General features: G+C 35.1%; 1 protein-coding gene across 5 annotated transcripts in view; it reads right to left on the bottom strand.

The window, feature by feature from the left end:
* Positions 1–19,471, bottom strand: part of LOC143225330 (uncharacterized) — a 31,840-nt gene that overhangs the window by 11,193 nt on the left and 1,176 nt on the right. For 2 of the 5 annotated variants that reach the window (XR_013013796.1, XM_076454531.1), the window contains exons 2-3: positions 14,816–15,008; positions 6,621–7,328 (exon numbers count right to left, since the gene is read on the bottom strand). Coding sequence is in view for 2 of the 5 variants with exons in the window: in XM_076454531.1 (XP_076310646.1) it covers positions 6,647–7,177 (531 nt within the window). In the remaining 3 variants the exon portion in view is untranslated. Of the gene's footprint in view, positions 1–694; positions 2,764–6,499; positions 7,329–14,815; positions 15,101–19,471 lie in introns of those variants that run through there. The other 3 variants (XR_013013799.1, XR_013013795.1, XM_076454540.1) reach the window with 3 other exon arrangements.

Genomic DNA, 19,471 nt, shown 5'->3' with positions numbered 1-19,471 from the left:
CACAATGTAAATAATGGTGTAACTTGACATTGCAAACGCTATCTACTCCATACCTCTTAAGCATAAATCTACACAAAAGGATTATGTGTTCTGCCCCCTAAGGCTATCGAAAACCGGTTTCTAGCAGACATACCGCGAGTGTAAATCAATTTTAAAGCATCGTTAGTCCATTCAAATTTATTAAAATATTCCAGTAAAATGTAAATATTGTGATTAAGGTGAAATCGTGCGTTTTTTTATTTCCCATATTTGTTTTACAAAAACTCGTATCACGCATATACGTATGATTTCATTGAATGATTCGAAACAGTTGTTTAAGGGTCGAAGTCACATTTTCTTTCTAATTTAAAGCTAAGCTCTGTAACGTGTCTGTATAACAATCAAATCCAGTGTTTGAGCTATTAATTAAATGAATATTAAACCCAGGCGTAGCTTTCATTAGGTCAAATATTCTTATCAATCACACGTTTTTATCAGTTCTATGTTGTAAAAGCGTAATATAAGATTAATTTAAGGTGTAAAAAAAATTCTGATTATTTTAATGTAAATTTATAACACTATGTGGCCGACATTTTTCTTTGTTTTATTGAATCTCGTGCAAAGCTGATTTTGAGCTGAAAGACTGGAGAAAAGACAGCTAGTTAATACCATCCACAAACTTTTCTACTTTTTAATAGTGAGAAGTAGGACTGACCTCACATAATAATGTCCAAAGGACGAACATGTTCGTTGACAGATTTCTATCCAGTCGACTGTCCTAACCGTTAGACCATATAAAGAGTTAGATCCGATGTTTTTCTTACATTTAATTTAAATGCAGAGTCACTTGTTCTGTTTAATTTGCGTAACGTGTAAGTGAATAGACAAAACTAAAAACACAACAAAACACTGTTAACTGTATTTCTCATGACACACCAATGTCAAAAATAGCTATAACACAGTATATAAAATCAACTATCAGAATATTTAATTAAAAAAGTAAAGGAGCTTAATTAAATAGTATCTCACAAATATGGAAACGCACACAAACTCCTCCAGAAATACATATAAAAAAACTAATAAGGTGGGTATAATACATTCAACTGTGAGGAAAGTCTTGCTTTTGAAAAGATTCATAAATAACGAGAACTCAAGTGTTCATCAGATATATTGGCAAGGTTTGGTTTGGTTTATTTTGCACAAACCTACCCGATAGTTGTCTAAACTAGCCTTCCCTAAACTAGAAGCGATATACTGGAGGAAAGGTAGTTAGTAAACACCCCCCCCCCCGCCAAATGTCATATTATTCTTTTACCAACAAATAGTGGAATTGATCACGTTATATAACGCTCTCATGGCTGAAATGTTGAACATGATTGTAATTCGAACTCACGACCCACAGGTAGCAAGAACTCATTTGATGTGTTTGAATTAAGCACAAAGCTACAAATAGGCCATCTGTGCTCTGCCCATCACGGGTATCGAAACCTAGATTTTAGCGATATAAGGCCGCAAACGTATCTCTGTGCCAGTGGGGAGCGGTTGCTAGGCGAGTTCACCAACCACTAGGCTAGAAAAATATAAACTGTAGAATTTCTTTAAAAATGTCATTATATATGAAAAGTATAAACTTTTGAAAGAGTGAACAACACTTAAACACACTCAAATGAATGCAACAAGAAACAAATGATTTGCCAGCATATAATTTACACTCATTATACAACATTTAATCACAAGCTGACCAATAAATATTGTTTGTTTGTTTTTAATTTCGCGCAAAGCTACACGAGAGCTACCTGCGCAGACCGTTCCTAATTTAGCAGTGTAAGACTAGAGGGAAGGCAGCGAGTCACTACCATCCACCGCCAGCTCTTGGGCTACTCTCTTACCAACGAATAATGGGATTGACCGTAACATTATAATGCCTACACGGCTGAAAAGGCGAGCATATCTGGTGTAACGGGGACTCGAACCCGCGACCCTCGGATTACGAGTCGAACGTCTTAACCACCTGGCCATGCAGGGCCCAGTTGGTGGTGGGGCAACATTTATACAATAACGAATTCCAACGGTATCACCAAAATGATGCTATCAAACAATAAGACAGTTTGTTTTCTTAGCGCCTTGAGAGACATTCTGTAACAAGATCATTTGGGTTTTAACAAAACAGTTGAAAGTGCCCAGAAGTTTCTTGTTCATAGGCGCACAGTATGATTCAGACTGTAATGGTTTATACTTTTTATGTACATATCATGGTTTGTGTACATCATTGCAATGCAAGTATTACATCAAATTCATATCTTACTTATTTATATATTATATATTTATATATATATATTATATATATAAATCAGTTGTATGTTCTTTATTAACTTTTGAATAATGGTAAATTCACAGATCAAGAAACGGAATATTAAATTACTTTACATCTTATTTTTCTCTTTGAAAATTCATAAATAGTGACGTGTCTTAAATAAAGTACATTCTGCACACACGTAATAGTTATTTCGTTTGGCCAAAACTCACACTTCCTGGCCACTTTCGTAAAGGTCGAACCTTCATACCAAGTTGATCTTAGTTCACGGTGGCATAAGCTCTGACAGATGTTTTAATTATATTACTTAGCCCTTTTATTCACAAGAATTAAAATGTATCAAGGGACATTCAGCTTCACTTTTGATGAATACTATAGCCAAGGAAGAAAATGTGTCAACGTCTTGCTCTTTGAATGCTTTTATGACAACACCAGTATTGGGGATTGTTCACTATCTTCCTGAATGATTCCTTATAAAATAAAAAAAATGCAGCAATCTGGAATGGTATGACCAACAACAACTATATTATGGACGTTGCACGCTTTCTAAAATAATAATAAACAACAACTACTTCCATTATATTACCTTGCACTACTAGAACAACACAAGTTAGAAATATTCCTAAACTTGACCAATTATTTTACTGATTAACTAATGCTGAATCTCTGCACTTATAAACATCAAGCATAAACAAGTAATCACGTGACATATCATGAGGTTAATTTATTATTATTATTATGCATAAACACTGAGCATTCTATAAAGAGCGAAATTTCTATTAACCAATCAGTTTTAAATATACAAACACAAAACTAAATTATTTAAAAGCAAGTTAAACAGAAACAGTGAATAAAGGTATAACTTATATGAAAATAAAAATTCTTATATTTGATAATACTTAAAATTACAGAAGAACAAACGTAAATGAAAGAGCTAGTATCAAGTACAATGGAAAAATTTAATGTTTAATACATAACGTTTCAGACGTAAGACGAATGTGAATGACACTATACCAGAAACACAATAAAAACATTATTTAAACTATTTTACTATATTGTTAAACAAATATCGTTTATTATTACATAGTATATTGTAAAGAGACCAGAAAATCAATCTGACAAATCGTGGTATTCTGTCGAAATATGACGCGCAATAAGTAATGAAAATTAAAATCGATAGATAATAAAGCACGAATATTATCCTTCTTTTTAAATACTTATAAAAAATCTATGAACTCAAACTTGAATGGGATTGGAAATCGTAAGTTGAACGATGCTTAACAAATGTGGGCTAATCTGTAAAGTCAGAAATCTTTAGGGTTAAGGTTTTAGGCGTTCCAAATTTTGAACTGCTAACCAGATGAAAGCCACCCAATTAGCCGTGTCCGCAGTTGCAGTGCTTTCTGTGTTTGGCTTCGAGCCGAATAACTGAACTGACTGTCACTTTTATACGCGCTAGAGTGGAAGGTGCGGAGCAAGTTCAGTACAATCACGTCCCCAACCAGGGACCCTGCGAACCGCAAAAAAGTACAACATAAGTAATAAATCGGCCAAAAGGTGTGTTCAGTTTTCGACTGTGTAGAATTTACAGTAAAAAAGCTTTATAAACGCTATCAATGCTAGCTGTTGCTTCAACTAACAGAGACCCATAGATTTTGACGAGTCCTTGCTGTTACTACAGTTTCTGATGTGTTATAGCACTTTGTCTAACAAGTCTTCATATTTTCCTGGCACAAGTATCATAGCATGATTATAGGTTGACCAGGCGTTCGCGTTTTGCCGGAAAAGTCCTGTTTTTAGTAGCTTGTCCCAGTATCCCGACAGCTTTTCACGGATGCACAAAAAGTCCAGATTTTATGATAAAGACAACAAACTCTCTGTCACATCGTATTGCAAAAGCAGTGGGCCTACTTGACTTGTTCATAGTTATAACACTTATTCTCCTGCAGTCAAACTTCCGAAAGTTTTATCTGTGCGTGGTGAAAATCCCAGATCTGAATGTGAACACAGGGAAGGCAACGCTTGTGGTAAAAACTCATTTTTCACACTCATATACTGAATGTTATGACTATTTAATGTCACAATCAGAACTTCTACGTTCCATTGAAAAGCATGTCTTAAAAACAGTTTGAAAATAATGCTTAAAACGTAAAAGTAATATTTTTGAAAATGTTATAGGTTTTTAAATAAATCCAAGTGAGAAGTAACCTATTTTAAGAAAAGTTAGATTAAGCGAATAATTAAAGATTTCTTGAACGCGTAATTTTACTATTTTTGCTCATTTGTTTCTTATCTATTAAAAAATAATTGAAATTATTTCAAAAACAATACCAATCTTTATATATTTTTAAGTATCGTGGAAGAGTTCAATCAATTTTAAAGTGAATCAAATAAAAAGTTAAATCACTTCAAAAATTTAATACCCATTTTGAAATTAGAAGCAAAGATTGGATTGTCCCGCTTTTTTGAGTTTGAAAATCTTTTCACCCTACATAAGAACCACTAGGGTAAATACGCGACATTTTTCTACTGTACCTCTACTAGTCAATACAGTAACTTTAGGGTTACGAGCAAGATATAAGAGCAGAGTAAGAAATCAATACATGAAAATACATTTCAGCTTGGGTACTGGTTGTCAATAAATTTAACTTCTTCATTACTCTTGCACATTATATTTTGTATTGTTATGCAGATTTCATGTGAAATAAAATGAACTACAAGTGTCAGGGCCGAGTTAGATTGGTAATGTTTCTGTTGTTATACTTATTTCTTAGTTTATTGTGGACGTTAGAAATACAGACTTTCCTAAACAAGTTTGTAAACATAATTAAGATAGTCTAGACTACGTTTTTGTGGATACGGGTTGGATATGTTTAATGAATCACGTTCCAGTTTGTTTGATCTACACTTTTGACCATGTTCAGGAAAGAAACGTTAATGCTGCCATCTTAATATTCGATAATACTAGTAAACCAGTTTGGTTTTTGAATTTCGCGCAAAGATACACGAGGGCTATCTGCACTAGCCGTTCCTTACTTAGCAGGAAAGGCAACTAGCCATCACCACCCACCGCCAACTATTGGGCTACTACTTTACCAACGAATAGTGGGATTGACCGTAAATTATAACGCCCCCACAGCTGAAAGGGCGAGCTTGTTTGGTGTGAGGAGGATTCCTACCCGCGACCCTCAGATTACGAGTCGAACTGGCCTACTAGATTGTGACACCGTGAAATGCGTAAAGAACAGACAGGAAATCAGGATTTTGAGAGGCATATTAATTTAATCCCCCCAAGTGGCACAGCAGAATGTCTGCTGACTTGCAATTCTAAAATCTAGATTTCAATACCCGTGGTGAGCAGAGCATGGATAACCCTTTGTGTAGCTTTGTCCTTAATTACAAAAAAAACAAAAAACAACTGATACCTCAATAATTTGTTTATATATATATAAAAAGATGTCTTTAAAATGGTACTAGCTATTCATTAGTTGTAAAATAAACTTATTTAAATGGAAACTGAACTAAAGCTAAAAGCAGCTATTCAAATTAATATCTTTTGGGAAACAAGAACACTCAAGGTATCTTTTTGTAATAGGAAAACGAGACAATAACACATTTCTTAAAGGAATTACTAGTTAATTCTAGCATTCCTCAACACGAAATTCGATGAATTGCTGATTATTTAAATTATTTAGAACTTCTAAACAACAATCGTTATTCCTAAGCTTAAAAATCTATATTAATTTCAAAATAAAACGAGTTTATAAATTACACAAATGTATTCTTCGCAGTAACAAAAATTTGATAATATGCAATCACATTAACATAAAATAAATGTGGATTCAAAATTTAAAGGTTTAACTAATATTCTGAAAATCGTTGTATTTAAAAACAAAACAAACTAGATTACAATAGCCTTTCATCTTTCACATTTCATAAAGGGCAGCTCTCTGATCACAGAATTAAAAGACGTCCCAATATAACGAAATATTTTTGTTTTAATTCTTAATTGCTAACATTTGTCAAAATCAGTGGGGGATCAGGTTTAAAGTAATTATTTTTAGGTTGAAAAATTCAATCACAAAAAACGAAACAGTTCCTTTAAAGATAATCAGGATCATAGGAATTATAAATTACAATTTAAGTTCTTTAAGTCGAGCACTAAACAAATATATTATACATATCTACTTGTAAACAACTGACTACCTCTTGGTATACAACAAGCATTCCTCTTTGAAGATAGTGCAGTATTCATTTGAGATTTACATTTTACACAATTATCGAAAACACTGCTTCATTTCTATCATAATCTAAGTATACAACCTACCCCAGTTTAAACGTAATGCGCCCCTATCAGGCCTCTCCGTTAACGACTAGGTTGGCTACTTGTTCTTGTCCTGTTGGCCTACACATAAACGGTGGAATTTTAGTTCCGGTACAGACGACGGATGCGCTGCACTCACCAAGCACTTGTGTGTCTGGCATTGGGACAGTGGTTGACACGTGCAGTTTTTCAGCCGGAATAAGTTGGACGGCACACGTGAACCACTGGTGTTGATAATTAGGCCAGTAATTCAATTGTGATTTATATTCTGTAAACACATCTTTGGGGAAAGCGAAAATAGCTTCTCCATATCTGGACGGTGTCAAACGAGGAACAAAATCTATAGTTTCCGTGAACACTGGCCCGGGCTCTGCCTCTGTGTCTGGCATAGCCACGCAAAGTGTACTACGAAACTGTTGAGGAACCACCCGTGGCACTAAAGTCAAGCTGGATATGAACTGTTGCTCACCTTCATACCTGCAAGTGGAACTGTATGTCCTTTTCAGACGGGGTCCTAGTGAAGTGACCACAAACTCTTCGGAGAAGGACTTTGGAATCATTCCGATAATGTCACCTTGGCTTAAACAGACTATTTTGATGGACTGCAACAAGTCTCTCTCTAGCAACGTGAAGTGGGCGGAAGCCGGCCGGCTTTCACTGTCGACAGCAGGAAGTGCCTTCTATGACGTCATTTACCACTTACCAGTAATGCTGAAATATTTAACCAAATATGGATATATCTTTTCATGTTTTTTTTGCAATAAATGCAAGTTTTAATACAATTTACTAATATACTTCATATTTTTACTACATCACCTTATTGACTACACAAATCACAGAACCAGGGTAAAATATATACACATATAATGCAAAATTATATGTGACATATATTTTAAGATTTACCTTCAAGTGTTAAGAGGCCAAACTACTTTTCAAAACTGCCATAAAATACTTCGGACAAACGTTTGAAGGCACTATCCACGTGTAGCGCATGCACAAGTTTACTGACTTATAATACCAACATTCAGGGTTCGATTCTCACTGTGGACTAATTGTAGATAGTCCACTGTGCAGCTTTGAACTAAAACAACAATTTACAACAACATCATAAAATACTTCGTATGTTAGACAAGATGCAAATATTACAAAGTTATACAAGCTGGAGTACCCACCACCTGAACACAAGTTATTCAAATCATTATTAATCTTAAGATATGAAAAGTTAGTTCTCTTATATGTAATTCTAAATAAAACGCCCATAAAAACAGCAGAGCACAGAATGTAAAACCATAAATTTTCATGTATCTCCCCATGGGCCTAACAAATCTTTATGCCACATTTTGTGAAAGTCCATCAACAGAAAGCAAAGTGGTGGTAAAAAACACACGTAAAAACGCCCATAAAAACCACAAAAAACAAAACCGAAATATTGTGTGTACCCCCACATAGACCTAATGAACTTCTATATCAATTTTGGTGAAAGTCCATCCGCACCCTGCGAAGTAGTTACATTGATATATAACAACAGATAGTACTATTCATATAGATATGACATACACACGTATGTATAACATATATAGCTAAAGACAAAAAGAGCTAATAAATCATAGTAACAGATATTAAGTTGTATAATGCTATTCCTCTCAAGACACTGGTGTCACCAATACCATTTACGGTCAATTCCATTCAAACATGAGGAAAATTGCGATATCGAATTATTACATAATCTGCCACTTGAGACAGACAGACTGTCTGCGTTTTTGCGCTACATACAATGTTACAGCTATATTATACATTGGCAGAACAAATTCTTTCTCCAAATATGAAAAATTAAAAAAGCAGCTAGAACGAAATCAACTTAAATACTGTCTTTATCAAGAGTAATGCGAAAATTGTGCTGTGTTCCCATTGGCAACCCTGGTGTGCACGACAAAGATAGCCCATTGTGTAGCTTCGCAATCAAGTACAAAAAAGCAAAAACATACTGAGAATAACTGAAAAGTTCATAGAAATAGTGTATTATACTAAGAAGATAGAAAACGCATGGTTTTGTTATATTCCATACTTATCAAAACACGATACGTATTTTCATAGCTGATGATTACACACTGTGATGATTACCAATGTAAAAGTTACACTCGGAACAAAAGTACCACTAAATTAACCAAGCCATGTTGAAATAAGTATTGAAAGAACTAGTACATCCACTACGAAACAACTGGAAAAGCATTCAGATAAACTGACATTAGACTTTATATATATTTATGATATACCAAAACCATACAAGACTCACAAACCCTTTCCGGATTAATTATGATATCAGTATTTCAATTTGGGTTTAATTTTATTACACACTTTTTCTCCTACCTGTTTGGACAAAAGTTCATGCTTTATGCTCATTTAGCATTACTAAAGTGGATGAATAATATTTAAGATAATGAGTGAAAAACAGTCCGATAGATTACCGAGACTGAACATTGTGTTATTACGCGTGCGACAAATTTACTGTTGTACATTTATTTTAGTGTCTACACCCTTGTGCAAATTAATTGAAACAAGGCAGAAAAATACGATTTTTTCAATTTTTTGCATTTTATTTCTAAGAATCCAAAAATTACTCACAAATTAATACATGATATGACCGCCTTTATTTTTCAGAAAATCATTAATCCGATTTGACATCGAGTCAACGAGTTGACTGCAATCTTTACTAATTTTTGGATCGCGGTACCACACCTCAGTTATGGCCTTAATAAGCTTATCTTTCGTTGTACAGTCTTTTCCCCGAGGTCTTTTTTTACAAATCCCCCAAAGATTTTCAATAGGATTTAAGTCGGGTGAGTTTCCAGGCCAGTCCAGCACCTTTATTCGCGTTGTAATAATAAAATTCTTCACAAGTTTCGATGTGTGGCACGGAGCCAGATCTTGCTGAAAAATGCCAGATCCATCTGGAAATCTCTTTTTCTATTCTGGAACGACTCTTCTCTGCAAAACTTTGATGTACTGTGGTTCTCGCATCATACTTTCTACGATATGTAAGCCTCCGACGCCATAGTAGCTGAAAAGGCCCCAAACATCTTCTTCAAGGGATGTTTTACGAACTGATTTATGCGAGATTCTCGAAGTTTCTCACCTGGAGATCTGCGAACATGCAGACTTATTTGACCCTGTACGAAGAAATGAGTCTCGTCACTGAATAACACCTTCCTCCATTGTTCTTGCGTACAGTTCTTGTATTTCAGACCCCATTGATACCGTTTTTTCTTCATTGAGTTGGTAAGAAGTTGTTTTTTGACTGGTCTCCTTGCCCTTCTAACGCAATTTCGAATGACGTAATATTCCTCAAAATTTCGTCATATATCCCAAAAATAGATGACCGTACTGCAAAACACAGCTAATGACGCCGTCTGTGTGAAAAAATGACTATTAAAGGAAATCAGCGGGTCCAGCGAGCCTGCACTGGCCGCCATGCTGAAAATATTGTAAAATAACCATTTGTTTCCGTTAATTTGCACAAGGGTGTAAGTTTCTTTCAGTACACTTTTCCTTTTTGTCTGTGACGTATATTCTTAACTGTGCATTGCACAAGTCCCGCATTCTCTCGAAATATGTAGGGAATTTTTGAAAGTGTAAAAATTAACAATACTTGTTTGACGAAAGTGCGCGAGAATACTGATAAAGGTTTTAGAGACTCGCATGATTTGTATAAAAGTAACGAAGAAATATGAGGTAATATCATTGGACAAGTACAGTCATCGTTCAATGGGTCTAGGAAACTATAATTTTGATTAACGTCTATAATTCGGAAAACCACAGAATTTGACCAGAAAAGTCATTGATTTCGAACGTTACAAATTGTTCAACTTCAGTGAATTACTTCGGACGTTAAGATTTCTATGAGGATATTAAATATCTTTGCTGGAAGGAATCAGCTTGTACCTAATGTAAGGCTAGTCAAGAAAGACGTCGTCAGCTTAAGCCTTTTGTGACGATAGAAACTCAGAATTAATTTGTTCGTCGTGGACTTGAATCCTCGATAAAATATTTAGTTCTAACTCGGATATGACTCATTGCTATCTGTAAGTTTGTAAAACTCTTGTATACAAACCATTATTTATGATAACTATTAGTAATAACTGCTTTTATAAACTGTATTGTTTTTACGTTTCCATATTAAAATATATTTGTGTTACAAAACGAAATTGTATCAATCTTGTTGGCAAATAACTTTAATACATATTAACCTTTAATTGACTACTAAGCTCAATTAAAATTCGGTTATTTGAAATAGCAATACGTAACATAATAAATCGGAGACTTATCTGAAATAAATAATAACACGTAGCAGGGCCTGGCATGGCCTAGCGCGTAAGGCGTGCGACTCGTAATCCGAGGGTCGCGAGTTCGCGCCCGCGTCGCGCTAAACATGCTCGCCCTCCCAGCCGTGGAGGTGTATAATGTGACGGTCAATCCCACTATTCGTTGGTAAAAGAGTAGCCCAAGAGTTGGCGGTGGGTGGTGATGACTAGCTGCCTTCCCTCTAGTCTTACACTGCTAAATTAGGGACGGCACAGATAGCCCTCGAGTAGCTTTGTGCGAAATTCCCAAACAAACAAACAAACACGTAGCAGACGCGTCAAGCAATTGGAAAGGAAACACTAACGTACTCTCTCGTTAAGAAGTCCCCATAAGGTTGACGAAAAGCTGAAGCTATGCAGTTTATGTGATATTCACAGCAAAGATGGACTGGATATCTCAATTTATGAATTAAAGATGTATTCGTGGTAAAGTTGTGGTGATAAGATATCAACCATTGTTACGATTAAAAACCAATATAATCAGCACAGTCTGAATATTAATTAGCCTTAGAAATATATTAGCAAATAACTGATAATAAAACTTGAATTAAAAACAAAATAGTTTAAATCAGAACAAAATAATTACTCGACAACCATTAAAGTTGTAAGACATATCATAGCTTAATGGCTAATGGTAGAGAATATCAACCATTGCAGTTTTATATTATTTCAGTTGTTAAAGTCATGTTGATGTTAATGTATTTTTACGTAATATGTATTTGTTACCGCTAGGTTGGTAATTAGTAAGTCTGAGGGCTTTCAATGTTAAAAGTATGGTTTTGATACTCGTGGTAAACTTAGCACAAATAGTCAATTGCGTATAGTAACAAACAAACAAAATATATGCTTTATTTAGTTTATTGTTCACTCCTCAATTACTTAAAAAGTTTCATTCAGTCTATGTAGTTTCTAAACTAGACCTTATGGTTTTCTAAAATTTCTACTTGTTAAAATTGTAGTAAAACAGTTCTTATTGGATAATCAAATGTTTGCTTTGACTTGCTGCCAAATAATTTCAAAATTATATATTTCTTATCAACAAAGCCAATTCAATCATAAGTAATACCTTTCAATGCGGCATTACATACTTATACAAAAATAAAATGTGTGTGTGTATTCAAATTATATCATCCATAAATATCTATTTATGTAAGATGACACCTAACTTATAAAGTTTTTATCTCCATGCATATCTATCTAGGTTCAAGCACTGAGTATACTTTCTTCCATACATTAACCAGGATAAACAATTTACTTCATTCCTGGTATTGTTGAATATTTTTACAGGGTAACTGATTTGTTTCCACTTTTTCTTCCTGTTATAGTTATTAGGCTATTATATGTGGTTTTATACGATTCCATCCGGTCTCACAACATCCCATTATTTGTTTTCAGCAGGAACCAATCAGTCCACCTTCTCTCAAATTCAGCTATACATTTTCAGAACAGTTATACATCCTTCTCTTTTAAATTCATATCCTTCCGCTATGCTTTTTGACCAATCAGGATCATGACATTTAATTAGTTATGAAGTGATCCACCCTAAGATTTTGCTCAACTGATAACTAGATAATTCTCACAGCACTAAAACTGCATAACAGTTTTTGACTGCTGAACAAAAAAGAAAATTTCCTATTTGTTATCTTTTACAAATGCATTTAAGGTCACATTTACTGCATATAACAAAGTTTACCTCGTGATATATATATAATAAATGTTAATTCATAACATCCATTAATTATTTTTCCCGACCATATTATATCTTTACCATCACCATATAAAAATGAAGTTAGAAGTGTTTCTGGATTATTTCTAAATGATTACATATCTGTTATCTGCCGGTGAAATGGAACTCATCTGTAGAAAGAATATTGCTTCTCTGTGGGTAACCTGCTTTAAGACTTGGTGCGAGAATACTAGATTTTGTGGCATACAGTTGGGCTCTGTGAACTGTCTGATATGGTGTATGGTTGCTGCTGGAAATACCCGATTCAGTATGTAGCAGGTTCCCTCACGATTACAATAAGGTACAATAAATATATAATGTTTATCTACTTGTATTAAGTATGATAATCTGCTTTCTTCAGGATTCTCAACAACTTTACCACTGGTTAATAATGGTTAAACACTGTGTTAAAACACAACGAGACCCTTCTCGCCTATCGTTGACAGCGTGTGTGTGATTGGCTGGTTTCATTTAATCCAATGGCTTTTTTCACATTATTGAACTTTATAAATGTATTTTTAAAGTGTAGCTATGGTTCACGATGCTTTTGGTGTTATTTAAACTCTGTAGTTTACTTGAAAGTGCGGCCTGGCATGGCCTAGCACGTTAAGGCGTGCGCTTCGTAATCTGAGGGTCGCGGGTTCGCGCCCGAGTCGCGCCAAACATGCTCGCCCTCCCAGCCGTGGGGGCGTTATAATGTTACGGTCAATCCCACTATTCGTTGGTAAAAGAGTAGCCCAAGAGTTGGCGGTGGGTGGTGATGACTAGCTGCCTTCCCTCTAGTCTTACACTTCTAAATTAGGGACGGCTAGCACAGATAGCCCTCGAGTAGCTTTGTGCGAAATTCCAAAACAAAAAAAAATACTTGAAAGTACCAAATGAGACAAGGCTCTATGAATCCACCAGATCCTTTACATTTCTACATTTCAGATTTATATAAGAATCTGCTAATGTATAGGTTGGAGGAAGAGGATATAACAGTAGTTTTACTTTGTCATAATTATAATTAGTTCTAAATTTCTGTCACATCTTTTCGGATCCGATGTCCAGAATTGTTTATTAAAAAAAAAGAACAAAAAAGACGGAAACACTAGAGTTACTTTTAAGACTACCTCAGGTGCACTTCAAATTGATATTTAACTAAAGTAGTTAATTAACATGTGCTCGGCAACGGTCAGTTGCAAACTCTCTCTTTGTTAAACTGAAGATAACCTAGGAAAGTCGAAACGTTGTTCTCTGCTTATCAATACAAGTGTTAATACCCAAACCAACCGTCCTGAGATACATGTTTATTTCAATTGGGTTTCACATTATCAAGAGTTAACTAAAATTACCCCCTTCTAGTCCCATCCCAAACCGTTGATTAATATTTCGATCATGTGGCCAATGATCATAGTTAACCTGACTATGGATTTGCAAGTTCAACATTTGTCACAAGAAAAGAAAAACAAAAGTTATCCATAATTTGGAGTCATGGGTGGCGGTGTAATTCCATTACAATGTCAGAACTAATGCAGCCAAAGGGTCGGCGGTGGATGCTGTAAATTAGCCGCCTTTTCCCATTAACTTGTAAGCTGAAAATTCGAGACGGGTAACGTAGACTTCAGCGAAGCAAACAAACAACGTACATCCTAATCACATTACACATACCGTCAACAAGTATTTATGTCATATTAATTTATTACTTTACTACAAAATACGCACCGGTTGTCCACTAATCCCCCCCTTTCTACTGGTTCAGAAGCTTACGCTGCTAACAATTAAAGTTCGATACCCGTGAAGGACAGAGCACAGACTGTCCATTGTGTAGCTGTGCGTTTGACAACAATAAAAAACATAATAATCCTTCAGTTTGATTTGTGCAGTGTTTGACACAACAAATATTGATAAAAATTGCCAAGTTTAAATCAGAATCTCAACTTTACAATCGAAGTGACGAGATTATCAGAAAATAAAGTTAATAAGACTATAGCTTAACACAATGTGTTAAAACATTTACACAAACACAATAACCTGGAATGTTAACGAATATAACACAGTTCTAAACAGAGGCATTCTACTTTAACATAGATTTGCTAATGTCAGTTCTTAAAAAACAGTGTAAAATAACTTACCGTTCTTTAGACTAGTAAAAAGAACTTGGGAATGTAAGTAGTTGAAATTCTTCAGAGGAACAAAATATTTGGTTGATACATGTTATTTCGAAACGAACTACGTATGTTGAAGTTAACACGTACGAAACACTGGTGTTTTAACGCCCTTGACTATCCCAGCCCTTATCTTGCTGTGAACAAAATCCTATTTTTCCTAGAATAAACAATGACGAGTCACATGATTAAAACTGTAATGAACAACTAACTAGCTGCTGCATTTAACCTTCACTATCGTGTATGAATTTACTACTGTTCAACTTATCGAAGTCAATTTTGTGAAAAAAAAAGTTTGGGTAAAACAGTTATAAATAACGTTGAACAAAACATGTTTTTGTCACTTAAGAGATCTGAAGATAAAATATTGTACATATAAACATTACTTTGGTAGGGATAACGGAAAAGTTTACAGGCAGAAAATAAAATAAAATAAAACTATATTTATTGCAAATTTACAATTTTGACTTTAAATAATGTCCAGTATCGTGTCTCTTTCCTTCTCATTTAATAATACTTTATATTTTCTCCTTCGATAGCATTATCACAGTACATAAGCGCTGGCATTTTGTTGTTTTTTTTGCCTGCTTACAAGAGGTCAAATAGTTTACCAACGGCAACTCGGTGACGTAATATTTCAAGTACATGCACAAACGTCTACCGTCACCTTATCTGTACTTTTGAAATATGTGCTTTGTACTATACTCGCGAAATTCTCTGTGAAAAACAAACTTTGTCATTATTTTGTAATCCTACTATTATTAAATTCAAGTTGTTTTTTGTTGTGTTTTGTTTCAAAATAAAGAACCTACAAATAAAAGTTAACAATAATTTCATTTGGATTTCTGTAAAACAAATATAGGACCACGTAATTTCTTTCAGGTCACGTTTTCGTATATCAAGTATGTTGTGTAGGTTTCATATGGTTCTAAGTCCCTGATATATCTCCATTAAGCTTGACTTGAGAAAACCACAATACAAAGCCGTTGGCTAGTTAATAAACTATCTTCTAAACTTTACGATGGAGATGAGCAAATGAATTAACTATAAAATAAAAATGCGAAGAATGCTCATCCAAGAGTGCTGTGTAGGGGCGAGCAAATTAACTAACTGTAAGGCCAACATGTAATGTGCTCGGCATTGCCAGGGGGTTAGGGCGCTTGACTCTCTCTCTTATCGTTGTTTAGGTATTTGTGTTTGTATACCAGGGAAGGTCAGGTTGCGTCGACCTCTTCTTCCTTCCTTTGCATTGGTATTAGCAACTGTCAAGTGTATTTATAAATGTTACACGAGGACCAGAGTAACCCGCACTTACTTAAGACTCTACCAGGACAATATCCATGCATTATCTACATATACGCTTGATGCAAATATATTATTTCTCTCAAAAGTTCCATAACAATTTGCACTATCACTAGATAGGCATTAACCAGAAAACATTTACATAAATCCCCTATCCAATGATTATTTGTTAATCCCGAAACTAATGTGGAATCTAGTTTATAAGTGGCCTTTTTATTTTATTTGAATATGTACATTTACTGTGGAAAGGTGTTTAGAACTATCTTCATCATGTATACGGTGTCTGTCTAGTTCGCCTACCAGTTCCTTTTTTCTCCAATTGTTGTCAAAATAATTTATCGTACTATGTAGGAGTCTATCTGCTATTGTTGCTATGTTTGCGTATTTATGCATGAATTTTGATGAGGTAGTTCTGGGTACTTTACAAGTTGTTGTGAGTAGTGTGTTTTTGTTTTCTTTGTAGTTTGGCTTGCAACAGTTTTTTTGTTTTTTGTTTTACATCCATGCAGGGGCTGCATAGTCAATGACGGGTATAATATATGTTTTATATATTATTAACATATCGTCCGCTGTTGCTCCCTTGCTTTTACCAGTTAGACTCCGAGCATAGTTTGTCCTTCGCCAAATTTTTGTTTTAATATTATTAAGGTGGTTTATCCATGTTAACTTAGAGTCATATGTTAATCCTAAGAATGTTGCAAATGTAGCAGTCGGAAGGAGTGCTCCATTCATATATACACTGCTGGCCAAAATCTTAAGGCCAATGAATATAAAGAAAAAATATGCATTTTACGTTGTTAGACTCAACCACTTATTTGAGAAGAGCTTCGAAATATGAAAATAAGAAAAGGGAAAATAAAAATAAAAAACTTTTTTAGCATTTAATAGGAAAAATGTGAACACTATGAAATTAGCCTAAATACTAGCTGGTCAAAAGTTTAAGACCATACCAAAAAGACGTCCTAAACAGGGTAGGAAATGCCCAACAAGTGGTCTCAGCAGTGAGTTGCACGGCCGTCATTGCGAATAACTTCAAACATTCGCTTTGACATGGTCGATATAAGCGTTTGCAGAAGGCTGGCTGGAATGTTATTCCAAATGGTAAAGATGCCTTCACGAAGATCATAGACTGTTTGGAATTGATGTCCATTTCTATAGACTTCCCTTCCCATCCATCCCAAACATTTTCAATGGTGTTCAGTTCCGGCGAACACGCTGGATGGTCCAAAAGAATCACGTTATTTGCCATGAAAAAGTCCTTTGTCCAGCGGGCATTGTGGATTGCAGCGTTGTCCTGCTGAAAGATCCTGTCATTTCCACACAAGCGAGGGCCTTCAGTCAATAAGGATGCTCTCTTCAACATGCCAATGTAGCCAGCTGCTGTTTGATGCCCCTATATAACCTGAAGCTCCATTGTTCCAGGGAAAGAGAAAGCACCCCAGATTATGATGGAACCTCCTCCACTGTCTCGTGTAGAAAATTTTCCGGTGGGATATCCTTATCGTGCCAGTAACGTTGGAAGCCATCTGGACTATCCAGATTAATTTTTTTCTCATTAGAGAACAAAACCTTCATTTACTTTTCTTCGTTCCATGTTTGGTGCTTCTCAGCAAACATTAGTTTAACCAAGCTATTTCGTGGTGTGGAAGAAGGCGTGATCTTTGAAGACGTTTACGGTATTTAAAGCCTTTCTGTCCTAGATGCCGTCTTATTGTTTTTGAGCTTCATTCTGCGTCCGTAAGGGTCTTAATCTGGTTCGACGATCATCTGGTGTCTTGCCGGACAACTCATCGAATACTTCAGCTCAACGCTAGCAAAATTTTCTTGGGCCGACCACTTGAAATTCTCGTTTCTTATCCCTCAGAGTCTTTTAAGAAATTTGCATCAGCAGTTTTACTACACCCAATCTCATCAGCAATGGCACGTTGAGAAAGATCTTGCTTTTGCAGCTCGACAATTCTGCTACGTTCAAACTCTGTCAATTTTTTAGCCTTTGCCATGTTTTTACCCAATGTAACACAGGAGATGTCGGTGGGAGATGTTGACAACGCTAATGCTTGAACACAAATGACTAAATTTCATTACGTGTTTGCCGATTGATGCTTCGTTCCAGTATGGTCTTAAACTATTGACCAGCTAGTATTTAGGCTAATTTCATAGTGTTTACATTATCCCTATTAAACGCTAAAAAAGTTTTTAATTTTTATTTTTCCTTTTCTTATTTTCATCTTTCGAAGCTCTACTCAAATAAATGGTTGAGTCTAACAACACAAAATGCATATTTTTTCTTTATATTCATTGGCCTTAAGATTTTGTCCAGCAGTGTATCTCTTGTTGTACTTTTTTGTGTTTAGTCAACTTTGTAAATACCACTAGTTGGGTTTTAGTTGTGTTTATTTAGATTCTATATTTTCGACAATATTCACTTATTCTATTTAATTGTGGTTGTATATTTGTGGCTGCTATTGTTAGTGTTGGTGCACTTTTCCAGAATGCTACATCATCAGCGAACTATAATGAGTATCCATGATTTGGATCTTTCAGTGGCACGTTGTTCACGTACATGATGAAGAGGATAGGGCTAACCACCCCTTCTTAAGGGACGCCTGCTTCTATAGAAAAACACTCTGAGAAGGTCCCTTCAACGTTCACTCTACATTTTATGTTTTCCGGATAATTTGAGAGCCAGCGAATAATTCCCCGCGGTAGTCCCATTCTTTCATACGGAATCGGAGACCATTATGCCATATAGTGTTTAAAGCCTTCTCAATATCGAGAAAGCAAGCGATAGTGCATTCTCTTTTGTTAAAAGTATCTACTGTTGCTTCTGTTAGTCTAACTAAGTGATCTGTAGTTTGTCTGAATTTTCTGAAACCGTTCTGTACTTCTGGTAATGTTGATATTATCTCCAGGAATGTGGAGAGTTTATTATTAATTATACGTTCAAGAGGTGGTCAAGGCTGGTCGGTCGGTAACTTTGGTTTATTGGCTGGCTTTCCTTCTTTATGGAACATTAATACATTTGCATGCTTGAAATTCAAAAACAAATATGTAATAAGTTGTTAAAAATAGACGTGATGATGAGAAACCCATTTGAAGTAATAATGTATTCTCAAGACGGCTGGTATGGGTATTAAAATTTTAATTAAAATAAAGTACAGAACAACGTTTCGACTTTCTTAGGTTTTTGTTAACCTGAAGATGACCTAAGAAAGTCGAAACGTTGTTCTGTACATTTTAATTAAAGTGTTAATACCCATACCAGCCGTCATAAGAATACAAACATGATATAGTTGGGTTAGCTAATTTATTATCTGTAAA

Source organism: Tachypleus tridentatus, chromosome 1 (assembly GCF_004210375.1).
Source record: "Tachypleus tridentatus isolate NWPU-2018 chromosome 1, ASM421037v1, whole genome shotgun sequence".
NCBI classification, from domain to species: domain Eukaryota; kingdom Metazoa; phylum Arthropoda; class Merostomata; order Xiphosura; family Limulidae; genus Tachypleus; species Tachypleus tridentatus.
The sequence above is the reverse complement of the archived record's forward strand: the minus strand, read 5'-3'. Positions and strand labels throughout refer to the sequence as shown.